Source organism: Nannobrachium achirus (assembly GCF_963921795.1).
Source record: "Nannobrachium achirus genome assembly, chromosome: 1".
Classification (NCBI taxonomy): Eukaryota; Metazoa; Chordata; class Actinopteri; order Myctophiformes; family Myctophidae; genus Nannobrachium; species Nannobrachium achirus.
Genome location: NC_137810.1, coordinates 47,806,453 through 47,829,388, shown reverse-complemented (window position 1 = coordinate 47,829,388; position 22,936 = coordinate 47,806,453). Strand labels below are relative to the sequence as shown.

General features: G+C 43.9%; 1 protein-coding gene across 9 annotated transcripts in view; it reads left to right on the top strand.

The window, feature by feature from the left end:
• Positions 1-21,474, top strand: part of usp24 (ubiquitin specific peptidase 24) — a 90,793-nt gene extending 69,319 nt beyond the window's left edge. For all 9 annotated transcript variants that reach the window (XM_080734253.1, XM_080734252.1, XM_080734250.1 and 6 more), the window contains 20 exons: positions 485-604; positions 1,743-1,957; positions 5,614-5,738; positions 5,855-5,996; positions 6,503-6,653; positions 7,084-7,179; positions 7,360-7,463; positions 8,061-8,174; positions 10,041-10,248; positions 10,843-10,932; positions 12,338-12,440; positions 12,977-13,101; positions 13,479-13,592; positions 13,724-13,789; positions 14,193-14,259; positions 14,811-14,889; positions 15,109-15,184; positions 15,304-15,390; positions 16,177-16,287; positions 18,109-21,474. In XM_080734253.1, coding sequence (XP_080590379.1) covers positions 485-604; positions 1,743-1,957; positions 5,614-5,738; positions 5,855-5,996; positions 6,503-6,653; positions 7,084-7,179; positions 7,360-7,463; positions 8,061-8,174; positions 10,041-10,248; positions 10,843-10,932; positions 12,338-12,440; positions 12,977-13,101; positions 13,479-13,592; positions 13,724-13,789; positions 14,193-14,259; positions 14,811-14,889; positions 15,109-15,184; positions 15,304-15,390; positions 16,177-16,287; positions 18,109-18,171 — 2,256 coding nt within the window. In that variant the 3' untranslated portion in view covers positions 18,172-21,474. The remainder of the gene's footprint in view (positions 1-484; positions 605-1,742; positions 1,958-5,613; positions 5,739-5,854; positions 5,997-6,502; positions 6,654-7,083; positions 7,180-7,359; positions 7,464-8,060; positions 8,175-10,040; positions 10,249-10,842; positions 10,933-12,337; positions 12,441-12,976; positions 13,102-13,478; positions 13,593-13,723; positions 13,790-14,192; positions 14,260-14,810; positions 14,890-15,108; positions 15,185-15,303; positions 15,391-16,176; positions 16,288-18,108) is intronic.
• The last annotated feature ends 1,462 nt before the right edge of the window (positions 21,475-22,936 follow it).

Genomic DNA, 22,936 nt, shown 5'->3' with positions numbered 1-22,936 from the left:
TAAGCAGGTTTGATAAGGTGCTGATTATCATTAAAAATTAACTAGCTCCATCCCTACTCACGACGATGATCACACGTTACTACTGACTCATGAGTCATGATCACGTGTTACTGCTGACTCGTTGATGATGTTCAAAGCGCATCCCACATCGCTAATTAGTCCAAAGGGACACATTAAACTCACTATTGATGCGTCCAAGGAACACACATTAATGCACATTGTTACATTGAAAACCTAGTAACACCACATCACTCTTGACTGCGCTCTTGTGTGTGTTTTGTTGTTGTACTTTCATTACAATTAGTGACTGTGTTCATTCCTTACACTACAGAAATTACTAAATTCTACATTTGTTTTGAATCCCCTACTTTTTATGTCTGATAAAAAAAACATACCCTTTTGTGTATGTATGTGCTAAGTAATGTAGCTTGATGATTATGTTAACTGACTGTGTGTGTGTGTGTGTGTGCGTGTGCGTGTGCAGAGGACCACTGTGAAGAGGACGTGCATTAAGTCCCTGCCCAACGTCCTTTGCATCCACCTCATGCGCTTTGGCTTCGACTGGGAGAGCGGCCGCTCCATCAAATATGATGAACAGATCAGGGTAGGACACGTTAACGCACTGTTACAATCTCTAGTGTCCATTTAGTCCATTTGTAACTGAAATAATGCAAATGTAACCAAATGGACCCGTAAGTGTCCAGTATACTGTTCAGTTACAATTACAGTACCCTAACCCTAACCCTTGATTAACACATTGAATGTTTTTAGACTTATGACGTTCCCTGCCATGCTTTCTGAGTGATTTTCACTAACTTTGAAAAATCGTCGAATATTCAGCGTCGCTCCGATTAGCTTGCGGAAGTTGGAAAATAATTCCTGTCCACTTGCGACGATCCACTCCTAATGTAGCCACTTCCACGTCGAGCTTGTGCCCAGACCCGTCTCCCATACACATTTATTATGGTTCATTTCTTTTTCTTTTTCTTAAAAAAAGGGAAACACTGTTTTTGTTCCGGTGAGGTCATCGCCGTATCAGGTGACCTTTTAGTTACCCCGGAAATAACTGGTGACCCATAAGCTAGCGAACAATAGAGTTCTCAAATTCTGCCCGAACCCGACCATACCCGAACCCGACCGACATTTAGGGTAGGGTAGGGCCTAAAATGTATGCTAATTAGTAAGGCCGGGTAGGGCCTCGGGCTCAATGAAAAAAGAAAATATTTTTTTGTATTATTTTTGTATTTATTTTATTACTATTACTGTTATAGACCCGACCATACCCGACCCGACCCGAGGGTTTTCGGGCCGGGTAGGGCCTAAAATGTATGCTAACTAGTAGGGCCGGGTAGGGCCTCGGTCCTGCCCAGTTAGGGCCTAGTTAGGGCCGGGCCTTAATTTTCAGGCCCGTTGAGAACTCTAGCGAACAACACCATCCAGCGATAGGTCGTGAAAGTTGTCGGTGTCACTGTTGGCCATTGGGAATAACTCGTCACTCTGCAATCAATGTGTTACCTATGTATTATCTATGTCATTGTTTTTCTAGATTTATATTCCTATGCCTTGTTATATTGTTGTTGATGTACCGACATATTATCTTGCTTATTATATTGATGTATTTTAGCCTGCTTATTGTAAGTCGCTTTGGATTAAAAGCGTCTGCTAAATGCCTAAATTGTAATTGTAAATTGTTAATAATAAAGACAATGACCTTGTTCTTTCCTTTGCCGGCTGGCGTGCAGTTCCCCTGGGTGCTGAACATGGAGCCCTACACAGTCTCTGGCATGGCCCGCCAGGACTGCAGCGGAGAGGGCGGTGAGGGCCGCTGCGACGGCGCCGGGGGAGGCTCCCCGAGGAAGAAGGTCACCATATCGGAGAACTACGAGCTGGTGGGAGTTGTAGTTCACAGCGGCCAGGCCCACGCCGGACATTACTACTCCTTCATAAAGGACAGACGGTATGTTACAGTTCATTACAGCGTGGCTCTGCAAGAGGCTTGCCTTCTCTGAGAATGGTCTGTGTGACTGTCCGGATTCTGGAGATAATCTTGCAAAAAATAAAACACTGCTCAGTGCACAATAATTTCCTTTCACATATCGTTGCTGTCGGGCAGAAACCTCTTCTCTCCTTATATATATATTTTTTTTTAAATAAATTAACGACCTACTTAATCATACTACAGCGTGGCAAAAAAAAGCATCTGCTAGCTCGAAATCTACAAGCTCAAAACGTGGCGCGAAGCAATGTGTTTTGCTACTTTTGAATTTGAATCCTGAAAAGTATTGTACGTTTTGGACATATGAGGTTTCCACCCGACGAGAATTTTTTTCTACTATAAATTGAACAAACCTCTGTCTGTCCGTCATTCTGTCTGTCCACATTTTTCTCCCTCAGTGGGTTGAGCAATTGATCTGAGCTTGCACACGGGCGTCGACCATTATATGTATGAACACGGTGACGGAGCTCATTTTTAACTTTAAGCTGTTTATTAGCGTTTTGTCACCTCGTCTAATCTTGCACGGCCACCGGCTTTGTTGTCACGGTTACGCTCCACGCTGGCCATAGGATCTCAAGTAGTTTCTGAGTTATTGCACACGCACAGCTACGGCCTATGGGCTCTGTTGTCTCGGTTACGGTCCCCACAGGCTTACCGACTTACCTTCAGGGCTACAGTATTCACACACACACACACAACGCCACCCAGAGAACCCCAGCATAGACAGACCTGCGGGTATTGACTCGTTCAACCTCCATTTTATAATAGAAGTTGCATTATTAGTTACCTTGCATGTCATTCAACATCGCCTCTCATTCCCATCTCTCCCAAAGAAAGGAGCAGAACATGATCTTAAATATGAATATTCTGAGGAAACCAACCGTCAAATCGATGCTGTATTCATTCAGTTAGGACCAATCCCCTGTGTTGCCAAAATGCTCTTGTTTCATTTCCCAGCAGCCATTCCAACACTTGATTGTAAGGGATACTCAAGTAGTAATTGATAATGTTAGCAGTCTGAACGTTTGGGAGCCTTAGACGACCTCGTTGGCTCATCATGAACGCAGCATTAGGCTCCGTGTGGCCTCCTGGTTGCAGCCTCTAAGCATCTCCAGATGTCTGGCTGTGGAAAACAAGAAGACTCGCTGGAGAACTGGAATGTGGGGAGACCACAGAATCTAATACTTATAGTCCCTGTTTTCTCTTCCCTGCTCGTTCTGTTTCCTCCTCGTCCATTTCCCTCCTACTCCCTCTTTACGTTACAGCAAACACCGTTCACTGTCCGGAAGTTTCACGTCTTCACAGTTTCACACGTTGTGGATACGTTTCGATGGAGCAGTGGTTCTCTAACCTTTTTTATGTTGAGGACCTCGAGGAAATGTTTCGTGTCAGGAAACAACAGAGGAGACGATTATGTAAAATAAATATAACAATTTCAATATGTTTCAAAGAATTTCAAAAATACTTTTTAGAAATACTTTGGGAAAAGTACTGCTTCCAATCCATCCATCCATCTTCAACCTCTTACCGGAGTCATATGGACTGTTTGATGGACATATTGTAGAACTGTCTTACTAACCAGTTTTAGTTGGTAACTGTTCTCAAGTGGAAGTGGGTTGGATCAGCGGTTTTTACACAACCAGAAATCTACAAATCTGTCTCTGTCTGTCTTCCTTTAGTTTTAGCCTGTATGTGGAGATCCCTGATATCATCAATATAATTTCATGACATCATAGACTGGCGTCAAAGATAATGGCCTAGGTACTCTGATAATGGGTATTATTGCATAACCAAGGGGTGTGAATTTCCAACGGAAAAAAACATTTCAGATGACTAAAACGAAATGGAAATTTATTCAAAGGCAATGACTAAAAAGTAAATCAAAATGTTCTGTCAAAATCAACACTGATGTACCCCCAGGCAGCTTCTTTGAAAAAAAGAGAGACTTGAGAGTCTAATAATGGAGTGGCCTCTCTGTCCAATCTTTGGCTACAGTTCTCAAGTTACAAGTTACTGTACTTGGTGATCAAATCATTATCTTCTGTGCCATTCGTGTGGGTTTCAGTTCCCTGCTGCAACGGGTTAACCCAGCATTCACATTATAAGCCAAGGATGCAGCGAATGTCCATTCTCTTATACACTTAAAACATTGAGTATTTACGTTTCTGGTCAGGGATATAGTGATGTGGGATTTCTTTGGGGGGGGGGGGGGGGGGGGGGCATGGAGATAAACCCTGTTCTAGACGGCTTGGCATTCAGCCATGCTGTAATTTCTAGCTCATGACCTGGCATGTAATCCCTGTTTCTGTCCAATCTATTGAATCTTTCCCCAGTCTAAACATTAATAAAAAATAAATAAAAATGCACTCACTCACAAAAATATTCTCATTGGGGCGTCTTGGTGACTCAGCCATTTAGAGCACATAGTAAGCATAGTCATCACAGTGACATCACAAGTCTGGTCAGCGAACTTTGTCACATTTCATTCCCTGCCTCCTTCTCCCGCAGTCTTTCCCATCGCTCACTGCTCTAAGCTATTTAATAAGTGCAATGTCTTAAAATAAATACTCCTGTGCTCCAGAAAGACTTGCAGTGCTATGAGGACTGACCTTGATATACAGCCAGGCTCTTCCTCAGCCAGCAGACTGGACAGTGAGAGCAAGCCCTGTGTTGGTCACTCAACTAGAACTGATCATCACTTTTGATGTAGGCAAGAGTTTCCAAATTTGGAATGCTTGGGTTTCATTTTTACCGTCTTCCTAAAACACCTTGGTCTCCTCTGTCTCTCCTTACGAAATCCCTTCTCTCTTTCTGTTCCTTACTCTTCTGTTTCCCCAAACAGTGGGTCGAGACCAGGGGGAGAGTTCCGCCGATTTAAAATGACTCCAATACGGAACTAAAACTTCCTATGGTTGGCCGCTAGTTGCGCTGTTTTCCCCCCCGGCCGATCGCAAAAAGAATTGTTCTCCTTTGGACCCCATTCATTTCCCCCTTTCATTTTCTAACCTCAATTAACACTTTCATACATACTTTATGGTTCCTATCGCTAGTTAAAAATTGCCTTTCAATCACGATGATATGCGTTTTGTGAAAATAAGGTCCCATTTATGTTAAAATTGATGATAACGTTGCAGGGGGGCCAACTAAACTGATACCAGCCGGCTGTGTTCTTCTTCGTGTGCTGTATTTCGGGAGGCTTCGACCACATTCTCCCATGTATCCCTGCGGTTGCACGTAACCGTTGGCAGCCAATAGCCTCCTCTGATCGCATTTCAATCTATGATGGCGACACCCATGCCAAGGACCCATATTGTTTCATTTGCGCTGCATAGAAACCAATGGCGTCGCTTTGTCCATATCTTTTATACAGTCTATGGTCGAGACCCATGTTGCGAGTAAATGTCCTGATTTTTTTGTGTGTCTTCCAAAAGATCACAACTTTTCATCAATTAAATGAAATCCAACATACAAGCATTTCATAATTAAAAAGCGTGTAGATCTGCCATTTTCACTAGTGTGGGTCCCGGGCAAACGTCTCATTTCTATTTTGGGTGTTGAGCTAAAACATTTGGGAACCACTGCCTTACACCACCTCCTCCCTTCTGTCTCTCGTCCAGGGGCAGTGCTCGAGGACGCTGGTACAAGTTCAACGACAACGTGGTGGAGGAATTCGACATGAACGACGAGACTCTGGAATACGAATGCTTCGGAGGGGAGTACCGCCCCAAAGTCTATGACCAGTGTAAGTCACGTTATGTTCATTTACATTTAAACGACTAGCAAGGCAGACAGCGTTTAAAGAGAGGTAAATGAGGAATCCCTTCTCTTATATGAACTGTTGTGTGTGTATGCCTCTAGCCAACCCGTACCCTGACGTGCGGCGGAGGTATTGGAACGCCTACATGTTGTTCTACCAGAGGATCAGTGACCAGAACTCTCCTGTCCTTCCCAAGAAGAGCCGGGTCAGCGTCATGAGACAGGAAGCCGAGGACCTCACACTGTGAGTCAGCAACGCGCACACAACGCTGATGCTAATTCTACGTGAAAATGTTTGTTTAAAAAACAACCGCTTACAGTACTTGTTAAAGCTGATATAAGTAGTTTTCTGCTGGCATAAGCCGATTTTTTGGGGGCGATAGCTTATTTTTATTTAAATAAATCTAGTCTCTGTGACAGTCTGCCGCAGTCTGCCTTCAAAACTATTGTGTTATCTGTGAGTAGCTCTGTCACTAGCAGCTCATTGGTGCATGAACCGGCCGACCCCGGGGCTAAAAGGATTGACAGACAGGTCTAACCAATCCAAACGAGAGTCACACTGATTGGTAAGTTGCAGGTGGGCATGTATTTCTGGACCAATGACAGAGCTTCTCACAGTTAACAGAATAGTTTCGGAAGCAATCGCCAAAAAACCTGCTATGTCAGCAGAAAACTACTTATATCGGCTTTAATTCTAATGTGGAGGTCGAAGTTGACTTTGCCGCTGTCGTCTCCGTGTCTCCCCCCCAGGTCGGCTCCCTCCTCTCCCGACGTCTCCCCCCAGTCCTCCCCTCGGCCCCCCAGGGCCAACAATGACCGGCTCACTCTCCTCACCCGTCTGGTGCGGAAGGGAGAGAAGAAGGGCCTGTTTGTTGAGAAGATGCCCGCCAGCATCTACCAGGTACACTGGCATCATGCTTATCCTTTCATCCATCCATCCATGAATCCATCCATCCATTCATTCATCCATTAAACCATTTAGGCTGAACGCAAATCTGTGTCACTTTAGATTTGAACCACTCTAACCATTATTTTATGCTTTAATTATTAAAAAATAGCAGATATACAAGCTCACAGCGCGGCACCGAGTGCCGCACTGCAAGCTTGTAGATCTGCTGTTTTTGAAAGTCTTTGAATATTTTTGACCCGATTCTATAAATGTCTTAGAAAATCCTTCTTCTAAATCAGTGGTTCTCAAACTTTTTCATGTCAAGGACCCCCAAAAGTACATGTATTTGGCCGCGGAAAAATACATGTAATACAGGTAGTCATAAGACCGCTCTGCAGTTCACGGTTACACAACTGTCTTTCTCCAAATGGTGCGTCTGCAGATGGTGAGGGATGAGAACCTCAGGTTTATGAGGAACAGGGACGTCTACAACAGCGACTACTTCAGCTTCACGCTTTCCCTGGCCTCCGTCAATGCAGTAGGTGTTTGAGCTGTGTGTGTGTGTGTGTGTGTGTGTGTGTGTGTGTGTGTGTGTGTGTGTGTGTGTGTGTGTGTGTGTGTGTGTGTGTGTGTGTGTGTGTGTGTGTGTGTGTGTGTGTGTGCGCGCGCGCGCGCGCGTTTGGTCACAAAAAAATCTCAAATATTGCGTGTGTTTCAGACAAAATTGAAGCACCCAGCCTATCAAGCTATGGCCAAAGAGAGTCTTCAGCTTGCTGTTCATTTCCTCTTCCATACGTACCTGCACACCAAGAAGAAGCTTCGGTACACGCACGCACAAACACACACACACACACACACACACACACACACACACACACACACACACACACACACACACACACACACGCACGCTGTAATCAACCCATGACTTTGTAATCTAGTCAATAAAGACAATGATCATCAACAACAGCATTATAGTCTCTCTTGTTGGCCAGTGTTTTTTCAATTCACCGTTTGTGAGCCTTCTGGTTGGTCCCTGACTGACCAACCAGCAGGCTCTATCTGCCTTGTCCCGCCCTGGTTCCGCCTTTTTCATGTTGAATTTGCTAAAACATAATTTTTTGAGAAATAAAAACTGCCACTGAGCAGCTCCATTTTACTGAAACCAAGTTTTAAATGAGAATTGAATACACAGAATAACAATACGAAGCAACTGAATTACAATGGTAGTGGATGGAGTGTCCCTCCGAGTGTCCCACCAAGATACAGTAACCAATGGGTGTGAAGTGGGGCGGGACAACGGGCGGGACTTGACAAAGGGTGAATTGCTCTCCTCTCTGCGTCTCTTATCGTTCATCCTCTCCCTTTGTCTAACCTCCATCCCTCCCTCCCTACTATCTCTCCCTCTCTCTCTCTCAGGGTTGACACAGACGAGTGGATGGCTACAGTAGAGGTGCTGCTGTCAAAGAGCAGTGAGGCGTGTCAGTGGATGGCACAGTACCTGGTGGGACCGGAGGGAAGAGAGATGACCAAGTTAGTAAAACTGTTGGCTTATTACTGATTTCAGTCATTTGGGTTCCATAGAAGCCAGAATGTCTTCTATGGGAGCATGTTACACATCGAAAATAGCCAATCTATAAGCTCACAATGAGAGATTGTAGATTGGCTATTTTTGGATATTATTTTAACTCATACTCTGCCCCCCTCACGAGTTTCCCGAGTTATTCCTGTTGTCTGACGCCGCCACGCCCCCGAGTTTTGGTCTGTTTTTGCATACAACTTCTTCTTCTTCTTCTTTTTTTTTGGGGGGGGGGGGGTTCCTTCTATTTACCAGGCATGATCGCGATCGTGAAATTGCATGTTTGACCCCCCTGCTTGGCACTCAGCATCAAGGGTTGGAATAGGAGTCTTAATCTTCCTCATTTCTATCTTTTCTCCCTCTCATTTTCAACCTGTATTCTTTTCTTATCTTTCTCTGTCTCTCTCTTCTCGCCCATCCTCTCTCTCTGCAGTGCTTCTAGCGTGTTTGGGAATTACCTGAAAACACATGGCCCTTATGCAGTTTCACAATGTAATAAAGGACATGCCTGTAACCATGCACACGTTAACACTGAGGGGATTGATAGCACCTCTGTGGGCCGGGCACGGCTGACTGACTCTATGCTCATTGGCTGAAAGAGTAGGCTTGGCTCTGGAATGTAAACATGGCCCTGGCCTGGCTGTGCCAGACAGTATAGTTTACCCCAAATAGTTTACCCCCAAAGAGTGTGCGCGCGCCCGCGTGCGTGCGTGCGTGCGTGTGCGTGCGTGCGTGTAAGAGACAAAAGTCTTGGGTTTCATACACAAAGACAAGACTCGTTTCCAAAATGCTTACTGTACATACGGAATCGACTCAAGAAATGCATGAAACCACTGAGAATGCAACAAAACCACTGTAGTATATATGCCAGGCTTGTGAGTGGTGCTGTAAAGCTGCCACAAAGCACCCAAAAAGAGAGAATAAAAAAGCAATGTGGGGTTTGTTTAGCCTTTTTTATGTCCACTTTTTGCTGACTTTGGTAGTGTAGGAGCCTGGAGGGAGCTGTACTCAGTATAGTACTGTGCTCAGTAGCAGTACATCACGCAACATCTTTGTTGTTGTTGTTGGGGGATGCGAGTTAAGGGATAGGTTGGCCTGGAACGTCATCGTTTCAGGAAATATGCGTATTGGGTTGTACAGATGGAGACGCGTAGCCAGCGTCTTCAGATTTATTCACTATGGGAGTTGGTTTCAAAGATATGCGTATTCAGGTACCCATAACGCTGGCTCCGTGTGGCAGAAAGGTCTAGACCAGTGTTTCTCAAACTTTCAAATTTCAAGGTCTCCCCGTAACTCTGACAGTGTACAAATGGAACCAAATGAACCCGTTAGGGTTCATTTGGTTCCATTTGTACACTGTCAGAGTTACAGACTTGAATGGGTCAATTTAGACCCCCATAACGGAACCCACAGAGTCCCTGGAATCCACTTTGAGAAAAAACTGGTCTAAACGATTAAAAATGATGTGGATTCACCTAACATCGTTTTCATATGGACGGCGCCTCATTCATTGTTGTAGGTTGCGGCATGGGGTGATTGCACTGCTCTAAGATGCACCAATACACTCCAGCCACCCACGCACTGTTCTGGTTGTCAGCCACAAACCTGCTAGCACAAAAACTGTGTTCTGGGAAATTAACGACTTGTACTGTGTCAGTCCACAGTCCTCAACAAAAATGAGTTGCAACAGAATCCCAAAACTACGGCGACCTACACGCCAATCCAAATATATAGTTTTCAGTGTTCATACCAAACCTCTGTTGAAGACGTAATGTTTAATAAAATGTGTTGCGCTGTGGCGGTTCCTCCTCTCCTCCCAGGGTGTGCCTGTTGGAGTGCAGTGTCAGGGAGGTGAGGATCGTGGTGGCCTCCATCCTGGAGAAGACCCTGGAAAGTGCTCTTCAGTTCGGAGACCCCGGCCTGGACAGCCTGATGGACGCCCTGCTCTCCTTATTGGACAAGGACGTGCCTGAGAACGTCAAGAACTGCTCACAGTACTTCAGCCTCTTCAGCAACTTTGCCCAGAGGGTAATATATCTGCATCCACATTAGGCACACGTCATGTAGTATGCACAATTTACATTATTCAATGTCATTTTCTTTCTTATTTGTTGCATATAAACAAACAAGAAAAAGAAGAAAAGAAAAAGCGATTTCATTCTGCAAAACGAGAGATTACCAACACAAGCGTATTGGGGGATTTGTGGGGGCCTCTACCTACAAGTTTAGCTGTGTACGATCCTTACAAGTTATACCTCGTTCATAAAGGGGACTAATCAGCGATAACGATATAACGATAAATAGATAGATACAACACAATACCAATTGGTATTATTGAAGGGAAGACTTAATCGACCAAAGTAGTTTATATATATATAAATAATGTTATATATTTTTCAGTTAAAAATGTTCACTCTGAATTTGCAGTAGAGATACACGCAGCTCAGACCCGTTGGCAAACGAAAGGTCGCGTCAAGAGACACTGCAACTACACGCCAACACTCTTTGGATTCGACTATACCTCACTTCATATATGCCTTTTATATACAGTTTATAATAGTTTTGAGGAGTTTATATACGTATATCATTGTTTATAAGATATTGGAACGATTTCATTTCCAGGGTTTCAGTTCTTGTCAGCTGTTGTTGAAACACTCTGCGTATCGGCGGATGCTCATCTTCCTGCTGGGACCCAACAGACAGAACAACCAGGTAAGACTGACAAGCTCTACAAAGTAACACGTTTTCTAATACTTGTAGTGGAGTAAAAGTGTAATATTTGCCTCTGAGATGTAGTGGAGTAGAAGTGAAAGTATTGGAAATTGGAAATACTCAAGTAAAATACAAATGCCTCATAATTACAGTACATTACCTGAGTACATGTACTTCGTTACTTTACACCAGTGGTTCTCAACCTGTGGGTCGGGACCCCCAGGGGGGTCCCCAAATTACTTTGGGGGGTTCCCCAGATGATTAACTTATTGCGCAACATTGTTTTCTCACTCAATGGTAAACAAACCAACATAAAGATTTACGTTTTTAAAGGGTATCTGCACATTTCTACAGTGACAATTCAAGGACTTTAATACCTCTAAAATGACAAATTAAACATTGGCCAAATTGTCAAATATTAGAGGCAGAAATTGTGAAAATGGACGATCTACATGGTCACAACGCCTTGCAACGCCTCGCATGTAGATCTTCTATTTTCACAATAGAGGGTATGCGCGTGACATCATCATCATACCCAGGAGTTATGCGGGAACGCCTACTGAGTGGCAAAAAAACTACTTTCTGGCCTTGACAGCCCATACATCCAAACAGAAAAGTCCTGTATGATTGCATGAAGTAACGTTAAACAGCGTTAAACTCACTTTGCCACTCCATCTGCCATTCACTTTATGCATGCGCATACCCTCTATAGAACCGTATTGTACAAAATGCCTCAACTCTTATAGTGCTCGTCAGGGTGGTGGGGGATCCCCAGTTAACCCATTTAGGCCTAGGGTTATTGACTGCTTTAACTATTGAAAAATAGCAGATATACAAGCTCACAGCGCGGCACCGAGTGCCGCGCTGCGAGCTTGTAGATCTGCTATTTTTGAAAAATCATGATATTTTTTTTTGCAAGTCTTTGAATATATCTATTTAATAGCAAACATTTGTAACTCAAATATTTGCTTCTGGGGGGTCCCTGGAACAACATATTTTGACATGGGGGTCTGTGGCTAAATACCTGTAATTTTGGGGGTCCTTGACATGAAAAAGTTTGAGAACCACTGATTTAGAGGAAGGATTTAGAAGTCGGGTCAAAGATCGGGTCAAAGATATTCAAAGACTTGCACTCATTTTCACGATTTTTCAAAAATAGCAGATCTACAAGCTCGCAGCGCGGCACTCGGTGCCGCGCTGTGAGCTTGTATATCTGCTATTTTTCTAAAGTTAAAGCATACAATAATGGTTAAAGTGGTTAAAATCTAACGCGACTCGGGCGCGTTCCAGGTATTTGAGAGTTAAAATATGATTATTTGGGGGGTCGTGGCCTGAAAGGGTTGAGGACCACTGCTTCACACCACTGAGTGACACTGAACACATGTTCTCTGGTTGATGTGTGCAGAACCGGCGCTGGAGTCCAGCTCAGGCCCGGGAGTTCCTGCACCTGCACAGCACTCTGGCTCTCATCACACTGAACTCTGACCTCAAGATGCAGCAGACACAGAGTGAGACATGAGCGCACACACACACACACACACACACACACACACGCACACACGCACACGCACACATTTAAAAGTATATTTAATAAAATACTTTGCATAATCGTCAATCATTTCTATGTTGAGAAATCTTCTTATTTTCTACATTTAAAGACATTTTTTGAAATAGCAGATCTACACTTGAGCTTGTAGATTTATTTCCACTATTATTGATATGTTTTAGTATTAGTATAAAGTGTAAACTTAATGCAAGTTATTTGTCATAATCTTTCCTATGACCTTTTCATAATCATAATGTTCCAATGTTCAATGACAGAAACACAATTAATTTGTCAATCGTCAAGTGAAGCGTCATAATCGTGACTGCACACACTCACACGCACGCACACACACACACACGTACTACACTCCTGGATTCACACACCCAGGTTTCTCAGGGACATGCCAACACAACACATGGATTTATTTACGGTAGTTTAGTTTAGTTTAATGTTCCCAATAATACACATCTTACATTATCCATGTATTGTGTTCCACAGCTGCAGGAGCTGCCTTTAAAGCCAGTGTGAGCAGTGTGTCATCCTCCTCCTGCGCTCTTCTCCCCCTCCACACGGACGTGCAGCACTCCCTCTTCACCGCAGAGGGACAGCCATACCTGCTAGAGGTGAGACACACGCGCACACACACACAACTCAAAATAGTAAAGCAAGTTTAGGCATAAGGGGTAATGGCCCATAGACTTCTAAACATTAAAAAAAGTAAGTAAATGTGTAGTAAAAGGCGATATCAATGTTTATGGTAATTAATAATAGTTAAATAATAAAAGAGTATGTCCGCACACTCGTAGCTGCCGATGCAAGTTTTATTGTGGACACAGAGACAGAATTAATTACCATAAACAGTATAACAGGAAGGGCAGCAGCAGACGCAGCTGACATCGGTTGAATCCAATTCAAATGAATCCTGAAACGGTAATCTAAGTCGGGTCCTACAGCAAACGGTTTCTCTGACCTGCGTGTGTGTTGTGTGGTGTATCTCCAGGTGCTGTGTTCCATGCGGGAGCTGTCAGGTCCTCTGTCGCTGCTGATCGAGATGGTGACTTACTCCTCTTTCTGCAACGAGCCCTTCTCCCTGGGTTTCCTGCAGTTACTCAAGGTAAGAAACCCCGCCTTTTCTGTCTACTGCAGTGATTCTCAGGAGCTGCCAATGAAGTTTTCAACACTAGGACAATGGAGACAGAAATTATTTTATCTGTGTTTCTTTGTTTGTGTCTCTTTGAACTATAGTCCCAGCTAGAGACGGCTCCCCCTCATGAACTAAAGAACGTCTTTCTGATGCTTCAAGAGCTGCTGGTGAGTACTAATGCCTTTAACCCCAGTAGTTCTCAAGGGCTTTTTCCCTCGGATTCCATCCTGCACTTAGATTTATTTTCTTTTGTATTGGCTAGACTATACAATAGGTATTTAAGTTGTTAGTTAGGCTTAAATTAGATGTTTTATTTATTTATTTGTAGGCAGTTTTATGTGTATGTATGCATCTATTTGTAATGTTGTCATTGTGGTGTATTTGACTACGGAAATTGGCTTCCAGTTAAATCCGGCATATTTAACTTGCAGCGCGGCATGAAGTGACATGCTGTGAGCTTGTATATCTGCTATGTTTGAATAGCCAACACAAAAATCTAAAATGACACAGACTCGATCCCGATTATAAATGGGTTAATTAAGTTAATTGACGTTTGTATTTTCCTTTCAGGTCATTGAAGATCCTCTTCAAACTCAGAGACTGAAGTATGCCTTTGAGTCGGAGAAAGGCCTGTTAGGTAGGATGCTTTGTTCTTCAGTATACGCACTCACAACCTGCTGCTGTGTGCCAGTGAAGGAGAGCAAGCAAAGCATCATGCACTGCCTTTCCAGGGGGATTTCATAAGCACATGGGGATAGATATTGTCCTTATAATGAATTTTTCGATTCGATATTTTAATAGGTTAATAATGTATGTAATGTAATGTTGCATCAAGGAGTCCACCATGCATGAAATCTATGAAGAATATTGATGGTCTCCCTATTCATTAGAAGTAAAAATATCAGTGGCCCGAACCAAGGATGTATGTTTTCATTGAGTCCAACATGGAGTTTGAAGTTGAATGTGCTTATGTGGGGGTGGGGGCATGTGTGATCAAATGAATATCAAATATCTAAATATTGAATCAAACAACTTGAAAACATTCTGGGGTTTCACTTTCACAGCAGTCAGTAGACTTGAAAATGACCCCGTAAGTGTTTAAAAGTGAAATTTAAGTTCCGATGCGGTTGGTGAAATTTGAACTGTATTTACTAAATAAAAACACTTCCACTTCTTTTTCTCCTACAGCTTTAATGCACCAGAGCAACAATGTGGACAGCAGTCGCTGCTATCAGTGTGTCAAGTTCCTTGTCACACTGGCCCAGAAGTGAGTCGCTGTTCAGCGTTATATTATATATATCGTGGGTATATTTGGTTCCATTTGTATACACTCAGAGTTCCAGCAACATATGGGTCCATTTGGTATATATATATATATATATGGCCCGGACCGCGGGCCAGGACTTGAGTGTTTTGACGGATGTAATGAATATCGGTGAATGTTAAAGCCAACTATTTATCTCCTTTTATTGTTTTGCCCCATCAGGTGTGTCCCAGCTAAAGATTACTTCAAGGATCTGTCGGGTCATTGGAGCTGGGCAGTGCAGTGGTTACAGAAAAAGGCGAGTCTTACGAAACATGACACAATGTTAACGCATCGTCTTTCCAAAGGTCTGACACACTCTCAGAGGGCCTGTGTAACATCTTTGTTCTGTGTTGTGACACATCCTCTTCCTCTCAGATGTCAGAACACTACTGGACTCCACAGAGCAACGTCTCCAATGAGACTTCTACCAATAAAACCTTCCAGCGCACCATCTCAGCACAGGTACACACACACACACACACTCTAGTACAGGGGTTTTCAAAGTTGCCGCGACGGCAGTCCAGGGGTGCCGCGAGATCATTTGATAATATTTGGAATTTATTTGGACACTTGAAGAAATATTTAGTATCATTTTAAACTTGAAGTACAAAGTTATTTTCAGTCAGTTCTAACCAAAATGGCTATTATCTCAACATAATCACTAAAATATCGTCACTGTCAGGCAGAAACCTCTGTCGCACAAAACTAGTGAAAATAGCCGATCTACAAGCACACAACGCCTCGCACCGCGAGGCGTTGTGTGCTTGTAGATCTGCTGTTTTCACTAGTTTAGTACATTTTATAGATGATAAATACAAAACGAACGGTTTTGGACATACAAGGTTTCCACCCAACAACGACGATATGCTATAAATTTAAGGTGCTGGGAGTGAAAATTATAATGTAGGGGTGCCTCGGATTAAAAAAATATTTATGGGGTGCCCTGAGACAAAAAAGTTTGGGAACCCCTGCTCTAGTACATACACGTTGTTCCTGTTTAGAGGATTATTTTGGCGTCCCCTCCCAGACATGTTTTAGTTTTGTCGTTTTAAATCAGTGTCATGTCATACATATTCTGAAGAAAACCTGGAGAACTTCAGTGATTGAGTATTATGATCAAAATAAGAACATTATAATGGTGTGTAAAACCAAAAATGTGCTACAAACACATATGTCCGTGTACGTACGGCCATATATTGACACGTGTATTCATGTGTTATGTGTGCGTGCGTCCTCCCCTGTCTGCAGGACACCCTGGCCTACGCCACAGCGTTGCTGAATGAGAAGGAGCAGTCAGGCAGCAGTAATGGCTCCGACGGTAGCCCCGCCAACGACAACGCAGACCGCAGCCTCCGACAGGTAAACAGCAGCCGTGGTGGGGGATGTATGACTAACCGTATCGTCGCTGACGACTTTCGGTGTTCTTTCGTAAATTAACGTCCCGCGTGATCATACTAGAGGGTCAAACAAAAAGCATAAAAAACAGCAGATCCACAAGCTTGAAACGTGGCGCGAAATGATGCGTTTTGAGCTTGTCGATCTGCTATCTTTGCTATTTTTTTATTTGAAGTAACAGGTTTCCAACCGCCAGAGACGATGTTACAGTACAGGTTCATCTTGTGCAACAAAGCATAAAGCCAAGGCTTACAAAAACACTCCCTCGGTTTTAGAGGCACTGCTCGCCTACATAATTAAAGCCCCTTTCTGTTCTTTGCCTTTGCTTTTAGCTGCCGAGTTGTCAATGGCTTCATCCTGTGCATGGAGTGGCACTGACTCATTGCTGGCATTTTACAGAAGCAGTACATGTATAAAACAGGTTCACGGAAATTAGTACTAAACAATAGTAATTACATCCCCGTTCTCGCTGCAGAATGTACTGTTGGTAGTGCACACTGTTCTTTTAGACGCAAAAAAAAATGTCTCTTTTTGTTTGTTCATCATTCATGGTTACTGATGGGTCATATTACTCATGCTCCTCTCTCTTTCTGTTTTTCTGTGGAACAAGCTCCCCTTTGCAGTTAGAGCTACAGACTCGCTCCCGTAATCTGTAAACTCACCTCTTCAGACCCTATAGCGTGTAGCACTTGACTGCCGAAGATTATATTATTATCATGATTGATTATGTGTGACGTTATTAGAGTAGATTATGTGTATATCTAGTTCTTATGATGCATCATAATAGCTTGTAAGAGTCTGGATGTCTCACTAGGCCTGAGTAGCTGTTGTTTTGGTAAAAGACTATCTTGTTATTATGGTACAGCTCGTCCTCGAGACCTTGAAGCAACCACAGTATAACTATGTGTGTGACCTGTGCCTCGGCGCAGAACTACCTTACCACTGACATGAGTGTAAATGTACTTCTGTCCATGATATATCATATTACATAAATCATAACCACCACCACCTAAACATTGTCTTGTCTCCTCAATGCCTCATTGATTATTGATTGATCAGAATTCCACGACATCACCTATGGTTATGATGACCAATGATCATGCAGACTTTGGTGATTTTGTTCTCGTGTTTTTGTTACTTAAAGGAGTAGTTCACCACTTTTCAACCTGTCTTCATATAATAGGTCCTCACTAATGTTCATGATAAAATATCAAAAAAAAAAATCTACTCAGTCCAAGTCTCCTAGGAGAGCTGTGGGAAGTTCAGAATCCATCGTCTTGTGACCTCATCATTTTCCAAAAAAAGAAAATTAATCAATATTTTTGAAAAATATATTTAGATTTTTATTATCGCGAGAACAATGGCTTCCACTTTAAAATTGCAACTTTTCAGGAATAGAAAGCCTGCAGTTTCTATAAGCTGGATTGGCAATCGATGATGTCACAAGACGATGGGTTTCTGACCTGCCCACAGCCCTCCTCTGAGAAAAAAAAAGAAAAAAGCTATTTTTGAGTGAGGACCAATTATATGAACATAGGTTGAAAAGTGGTGGAGTGCCCCTTTAAATTCAAAAGTAGCAGATCTACAAGCTGAAAACGTGTCGCTTTCATGCCGTGCGGATCTGTACATTTTCAAAAAAGTTTTAATATGAAGATCCTGCCCTACAGCAACGTTATTGTAAGTCGCTCTGATTAAGTTAAATGCTAAATGCCTAAATTGTAATTGTCATTTCTGTCTCTCTGTCTCTCTCTCTCTCTGTCTCTGTCTACCTCGCTCTCCCCCCAGGGTTCAGAATCTCCTATGATGCTCGGTGACTCGAAGAGCGATTTAGAGGACGTGGACCCCTAGTTTTCCTCCAACCTGGCAACCAAAATCCCTCCAATGGAGAGGCAGGCGGCGCAGCTCCCCCCCGGCAGCCAGTAGAAAAATACGAAAGATACAAAAAAAAAAGAAAAAAAAAAAGAACTGCACTTCACCTCCTCTTGATTGGTCAGGACATTTTTATGAATACTCGGACAAAGCAGCCAATCGGAACACTTAATAATGAATGGAGGCGGATCATTATTAACGGGGGGTGGGGTGGGGGCTGATGATGGGGTGTGTGTGTGTGTGTGTGTGAGAGGGGAAAGTGGAAGGACCTTCCATACCAGATGGATGACTTAAGTTTATCCTTTTATTCATTCATTCACTCTGAATGACCAGAAGATTTCGAGGAAGCGAAATGGGTTGTGTTTTAACAAAAAGTGTTGTTTTTGTCTTGTTTGTTTTCCTCATTACTTGCCAATGTAACTACCACAGAACATGTTCACATTGTAAAGACTTGTTCCATATGTGTAATATGAAAATGTAAGATAATATTTTAAAGCCTCCTGTGCTCTCCTCCACAGCCACCTTGGTTATAGCAAAAAGAAAAAGAAAAAAACGGAAAAGAAAAAAAGAACACTGGGGTGGCGTTATCTGCTCTTCACGTACAGCTGTGTGTGTGTGTGTACGTGCACGTACGAACACCTACACACACACACATAAACACAAACAAGGCTTCGCTGGGGTTTTTTAAGTATGCACTTTATAGTCCAACCCAGTCATGTGATGTACAGCCGCACTGGTCAGTTCCTCCTGACTGAGGAAGTCATACGTTTATGTCTCCTCCCCTTCCTCTTTATTTTGTTTGTTTGGATCAAACAATGTTTTCAGTGCCACATAAGCGCAGTCAGTCAGTCAGCCGGCATCTCGGCAACGTGACTGTTATCCATTTCCCTGGTTGACTAACAGTGTTTTACAACACATCATCGGAGTGCTGTCCCTAACTGTCCTGCACATAGTAGACACAGGGGGCGTAGTAGACCCATAGTAGACCCCCCCCCCCCCCCCCCCCCACGCCCCCCAAACAGATCAAGAGCTGTGCGGGTGCCGGCACTCTTCCCCTGCACCCCACCTCCCATCCTCTCTTTCCAGCAAGACGAGCAGCTGATTCGCTGGATTTTAATGCTCTGTTGTTTGTTGTTGTTTTGTTTTGTTTTTTTTGGGGGGGGGGGGTGGGGTATTGGTTTTTGTGTGGTCTCTACTAGAGTGGATTTGAAAAAAAAGGGGGTTTTATGGATTCATGCCTTATGCAAGAAAAAAAAGCTGCTCTGTGCGCTGCATGGATGCAATGTGCTCGTGCAGAGCACTAACTGGTGCGGCGGGCATTCAGTGCCAACCGGAGGGGAACTCAGGAGCTTGTTTTATTTTTTTGTTGTTGGTGCCAACCTAATGCATACACACACACACACACACAAATAAACACTATGCTTCTGTATAACCTCTGTAGATGTAGATCACATGCAAACAAATGCATGTACAAACTAACTAAAGAACCAGTCCTCTCTTCACTCTGTGCATTATCAGCTTTTGATTTGCTAACTTGAGTTTCTTCCTTTTTTTATTTTATTAGTTTGCCTTTTGCTTTGTGTCTGCCTTTTGGGGGTAAAAACACACACACACAGAGGGTTCGTGATCCGACCAATTAGCCCCCGGGTTCCATCTGACAATTGGCTCCAAATCATCACCATCCCACCAACCCAACTATCGGGAGACCTTAAGTGCCTTAATCTCCCGATTGGTCCCTCACATCGTGTCACTCGCCGGTCCTGATCTGGCACCCATCTCGTAGGTGTCCCATCACTAGGATGAAGTGTAGCTGCCCTAGCCTGACGACAGCACTGACCCCCATCCTCTCATCTAGCCACCATTCACCAACTACCCCCCCCCCCCCCCCTGTGTGTCGCGTGCCAAGGACTGTAGGAATGTACTTGTCGGTATTTACCTGGATTCTGTGTGTATGGGAATTGGGAAAGGGGGGGCGGTGGGTGTGTGCAGTAGTCCCCCCGCACTCCCCATCTAAACAGGGTTTAGCTGGACAGGACAGGGTTGTTGTTTTTTGGGTGGTGGTTAAAATGCTGCTTCTCTTCACGTAGCTTAGACTAGCGCAGACACATTGTAGTGTTAGATTTACTGAATTATGCCAACCTGGACAATGTGGGGGTAAGCCACAGCCGACACTGAGAAGTTCCTCGAAGACAATCGCCTTGTTTAGTGTGTTAGCCCGGAATGTCACATTCTGAGCTTCCCAAGGTTCTTCAATCTTCTGCGTGGCTCTCCGACGTGGCGCGACACAGGCGAAAGCCAGCTCGGCATATTCAGCTCTCAGCTTTAACAGTTTAATGTTTACAGTGTTGGGACCTACTTGGCAAATATATATTTTTTTTTTTTCAGCTGGAGTCGACATGAGGTCCATGTCCGCTTAGGGCTCCTCCTGTTGCGTCCGTGTCTTCAGTGCTGCCGCTTCCGCCGAGCCTGAGGAAAGTTGAGCCCGATTTGTACTTCTATCGTATGAGGCCGGAAATACTTTTTCCAGCATCTCGCGACTGGGGTTGGGATCATTTTCTTAGGATTTTAACGATTCCGGTTCCTTAAGGATTCTTCCGTGACCCACAAATGGGTCCCAATAATTAAAAACCAAATGTAGGTAACAAAAAATTAAGGGACCATAAAAATGTGTCCGTGACCCACGAATGGGTTCCGACCCACTGTTTGGGAAACAGTGGACTATCGCGGACGTGTCCACAAACGGATCCCAACCCTAACATACAACAAAAGTTTAAAAATGTGTCATACCCACCCAGCCCCATCTCCCCCTTCCTCCCTCCCTCTCTATCTCACTAAACGTTCTGAATGTGACCCTGGCTGCTGCTCTCTGGCATTCGCATGCGTGACAGCGAAGCGGTGGAGAAGTGTGGTATCGTGACGGTGTTGTTCTGGTGGTGGAGGATGGGTAAAAACCAAACCTCCAAATGTGGTGTTTGCTGTGTGAACTCTCTTGTTTCGTGCCCATTTTCTCACATAATCTCCCTGCGCCTCCTTTCTCTGTGGCTAGTCGTGCTCTCAAATGGGACTGTGTGTGTGCGTGTGTGTGTGTGTGTGTGTGTGTGCGTGCTTGAGAGAAGGGGGGGGGGGGGTCCCCCTACGTACCGTGGGGGCCAGGACCAGAGAGGCCTGTGAGGATGCAGCCCTCTTGGTTCGGCCCAGAGAGCATCTCCTTAAGTTTGCCCCTCCACAGCACCTGTAGTCCTTTTTTTAAAAGACTTGCAATCAAATCTTTTCTTTTTATCAGTGGGGATGCAGGGAGGGAGGAGGGAGGAGGGAGGGGGGGGGGGGCGAAGGGTGTAATTGCATGGGTGGGGGGGGACTCCGTATATGGGTTTTTACTCTGTCACTCAACTTTGGAAAAGTTCACATCTGAAAGTTCAAACCCTGCCCACGGCAGGATTCTGTAATGCATGTTAAAAAAAAAACTGTTTTAATTTGTACATCAGAGTTTGATTATGGGGAAATTTGATATAAAATAAACTGGAATGCACAGCCTTTTGTAAACATGTAGTTTATTTCTAATAAGTTTTCAGTATATAACTAGTAGTGCACTGCAGTACCCGTAGTAGTTACTGCAACAGAACAGTACCTATCAGAGTACAGTACTTAAAGGACCAGTTCACCTCTGGGACAACCAGATCTTATTTTATTGTTGTTTGGGACACGGTAAACACAATCCTGAGTTCTTTTTTTGTGTTCAATCTGTGTTTTTAGATATTTTATTATATCAGCATGCTACAAAGCATCATATGATGCATTTTGCATCATATCGTCGTTGTCTGGTGGAAACCTTGTATCTCCAAGTTTCAAATGTACATTCTTTCGCAAAGTAAAGCCCTGCTTCATACAAGGCCGCCACACAAAAGTAGTGAAAACAGCCGATCTACAAGCACACAACGCCTCGCGGTGTGAGGCGTTGTGTGCTTGTAGATCGGCTGTTTTCACTAGTTCAAATCATTTTAAAAATTATAAATGCAAAACCAACGGTTTTGGACATTAAGGTTTTCACCCGACAACGACGATATGATGCTTTGTAGCATGCTAAAATATCGTGTAAGATCCGCGCGCACGCCGTGGTCTGTTTCGCGATTCCAAAAGATCCCATGTTAATCCATGCTAGCAATGCTGCTCTGTGTAACAAGGAAGTAAACTCCCAGGAGAAGGTGTTCACAGAGAAACATGTTGTCCCGCCCCCCCAAAAATGCATATCCGGTTCCGCTTCCGTGCCCAGAACGGAAGCACTAGCTCTGGGTTACTTCGTAACCCCGGAGCGGCGATCCGATTTCGGGTTGCTTCACTGACACTGATTCAAATATAATGGAAATGCTTTTATTGAAAAGATATATATACATAATAATGTATCTCTGCTGTCGGGCAGAAACCAGCTAACTCCAAAATTCATTCATTTCAGGAAATGAAAAAAAAACCATGCAGCTCAAGTGGAGTTAGGAGGTTTTGTCCATCATTGATAAGGACAGCTGACAATGGATTTCCAAGTGAATTCATTCCTCTGTGGCTGCTCTGTCATGCAGGGGAGAGGGTTAAACCGCTAACTCCACCCCCTCTGGTGGGTCCAGGACGGCAGAACCACGGGCCACAGGCGCTACGTAAGGGATAATGAATGGCTCTGTGGTGAATGACAATATATAACAGACCGACGGCCTGACACTGGCGCCTTGGGGAGTTAAAACAAGGAAGTGCTGAT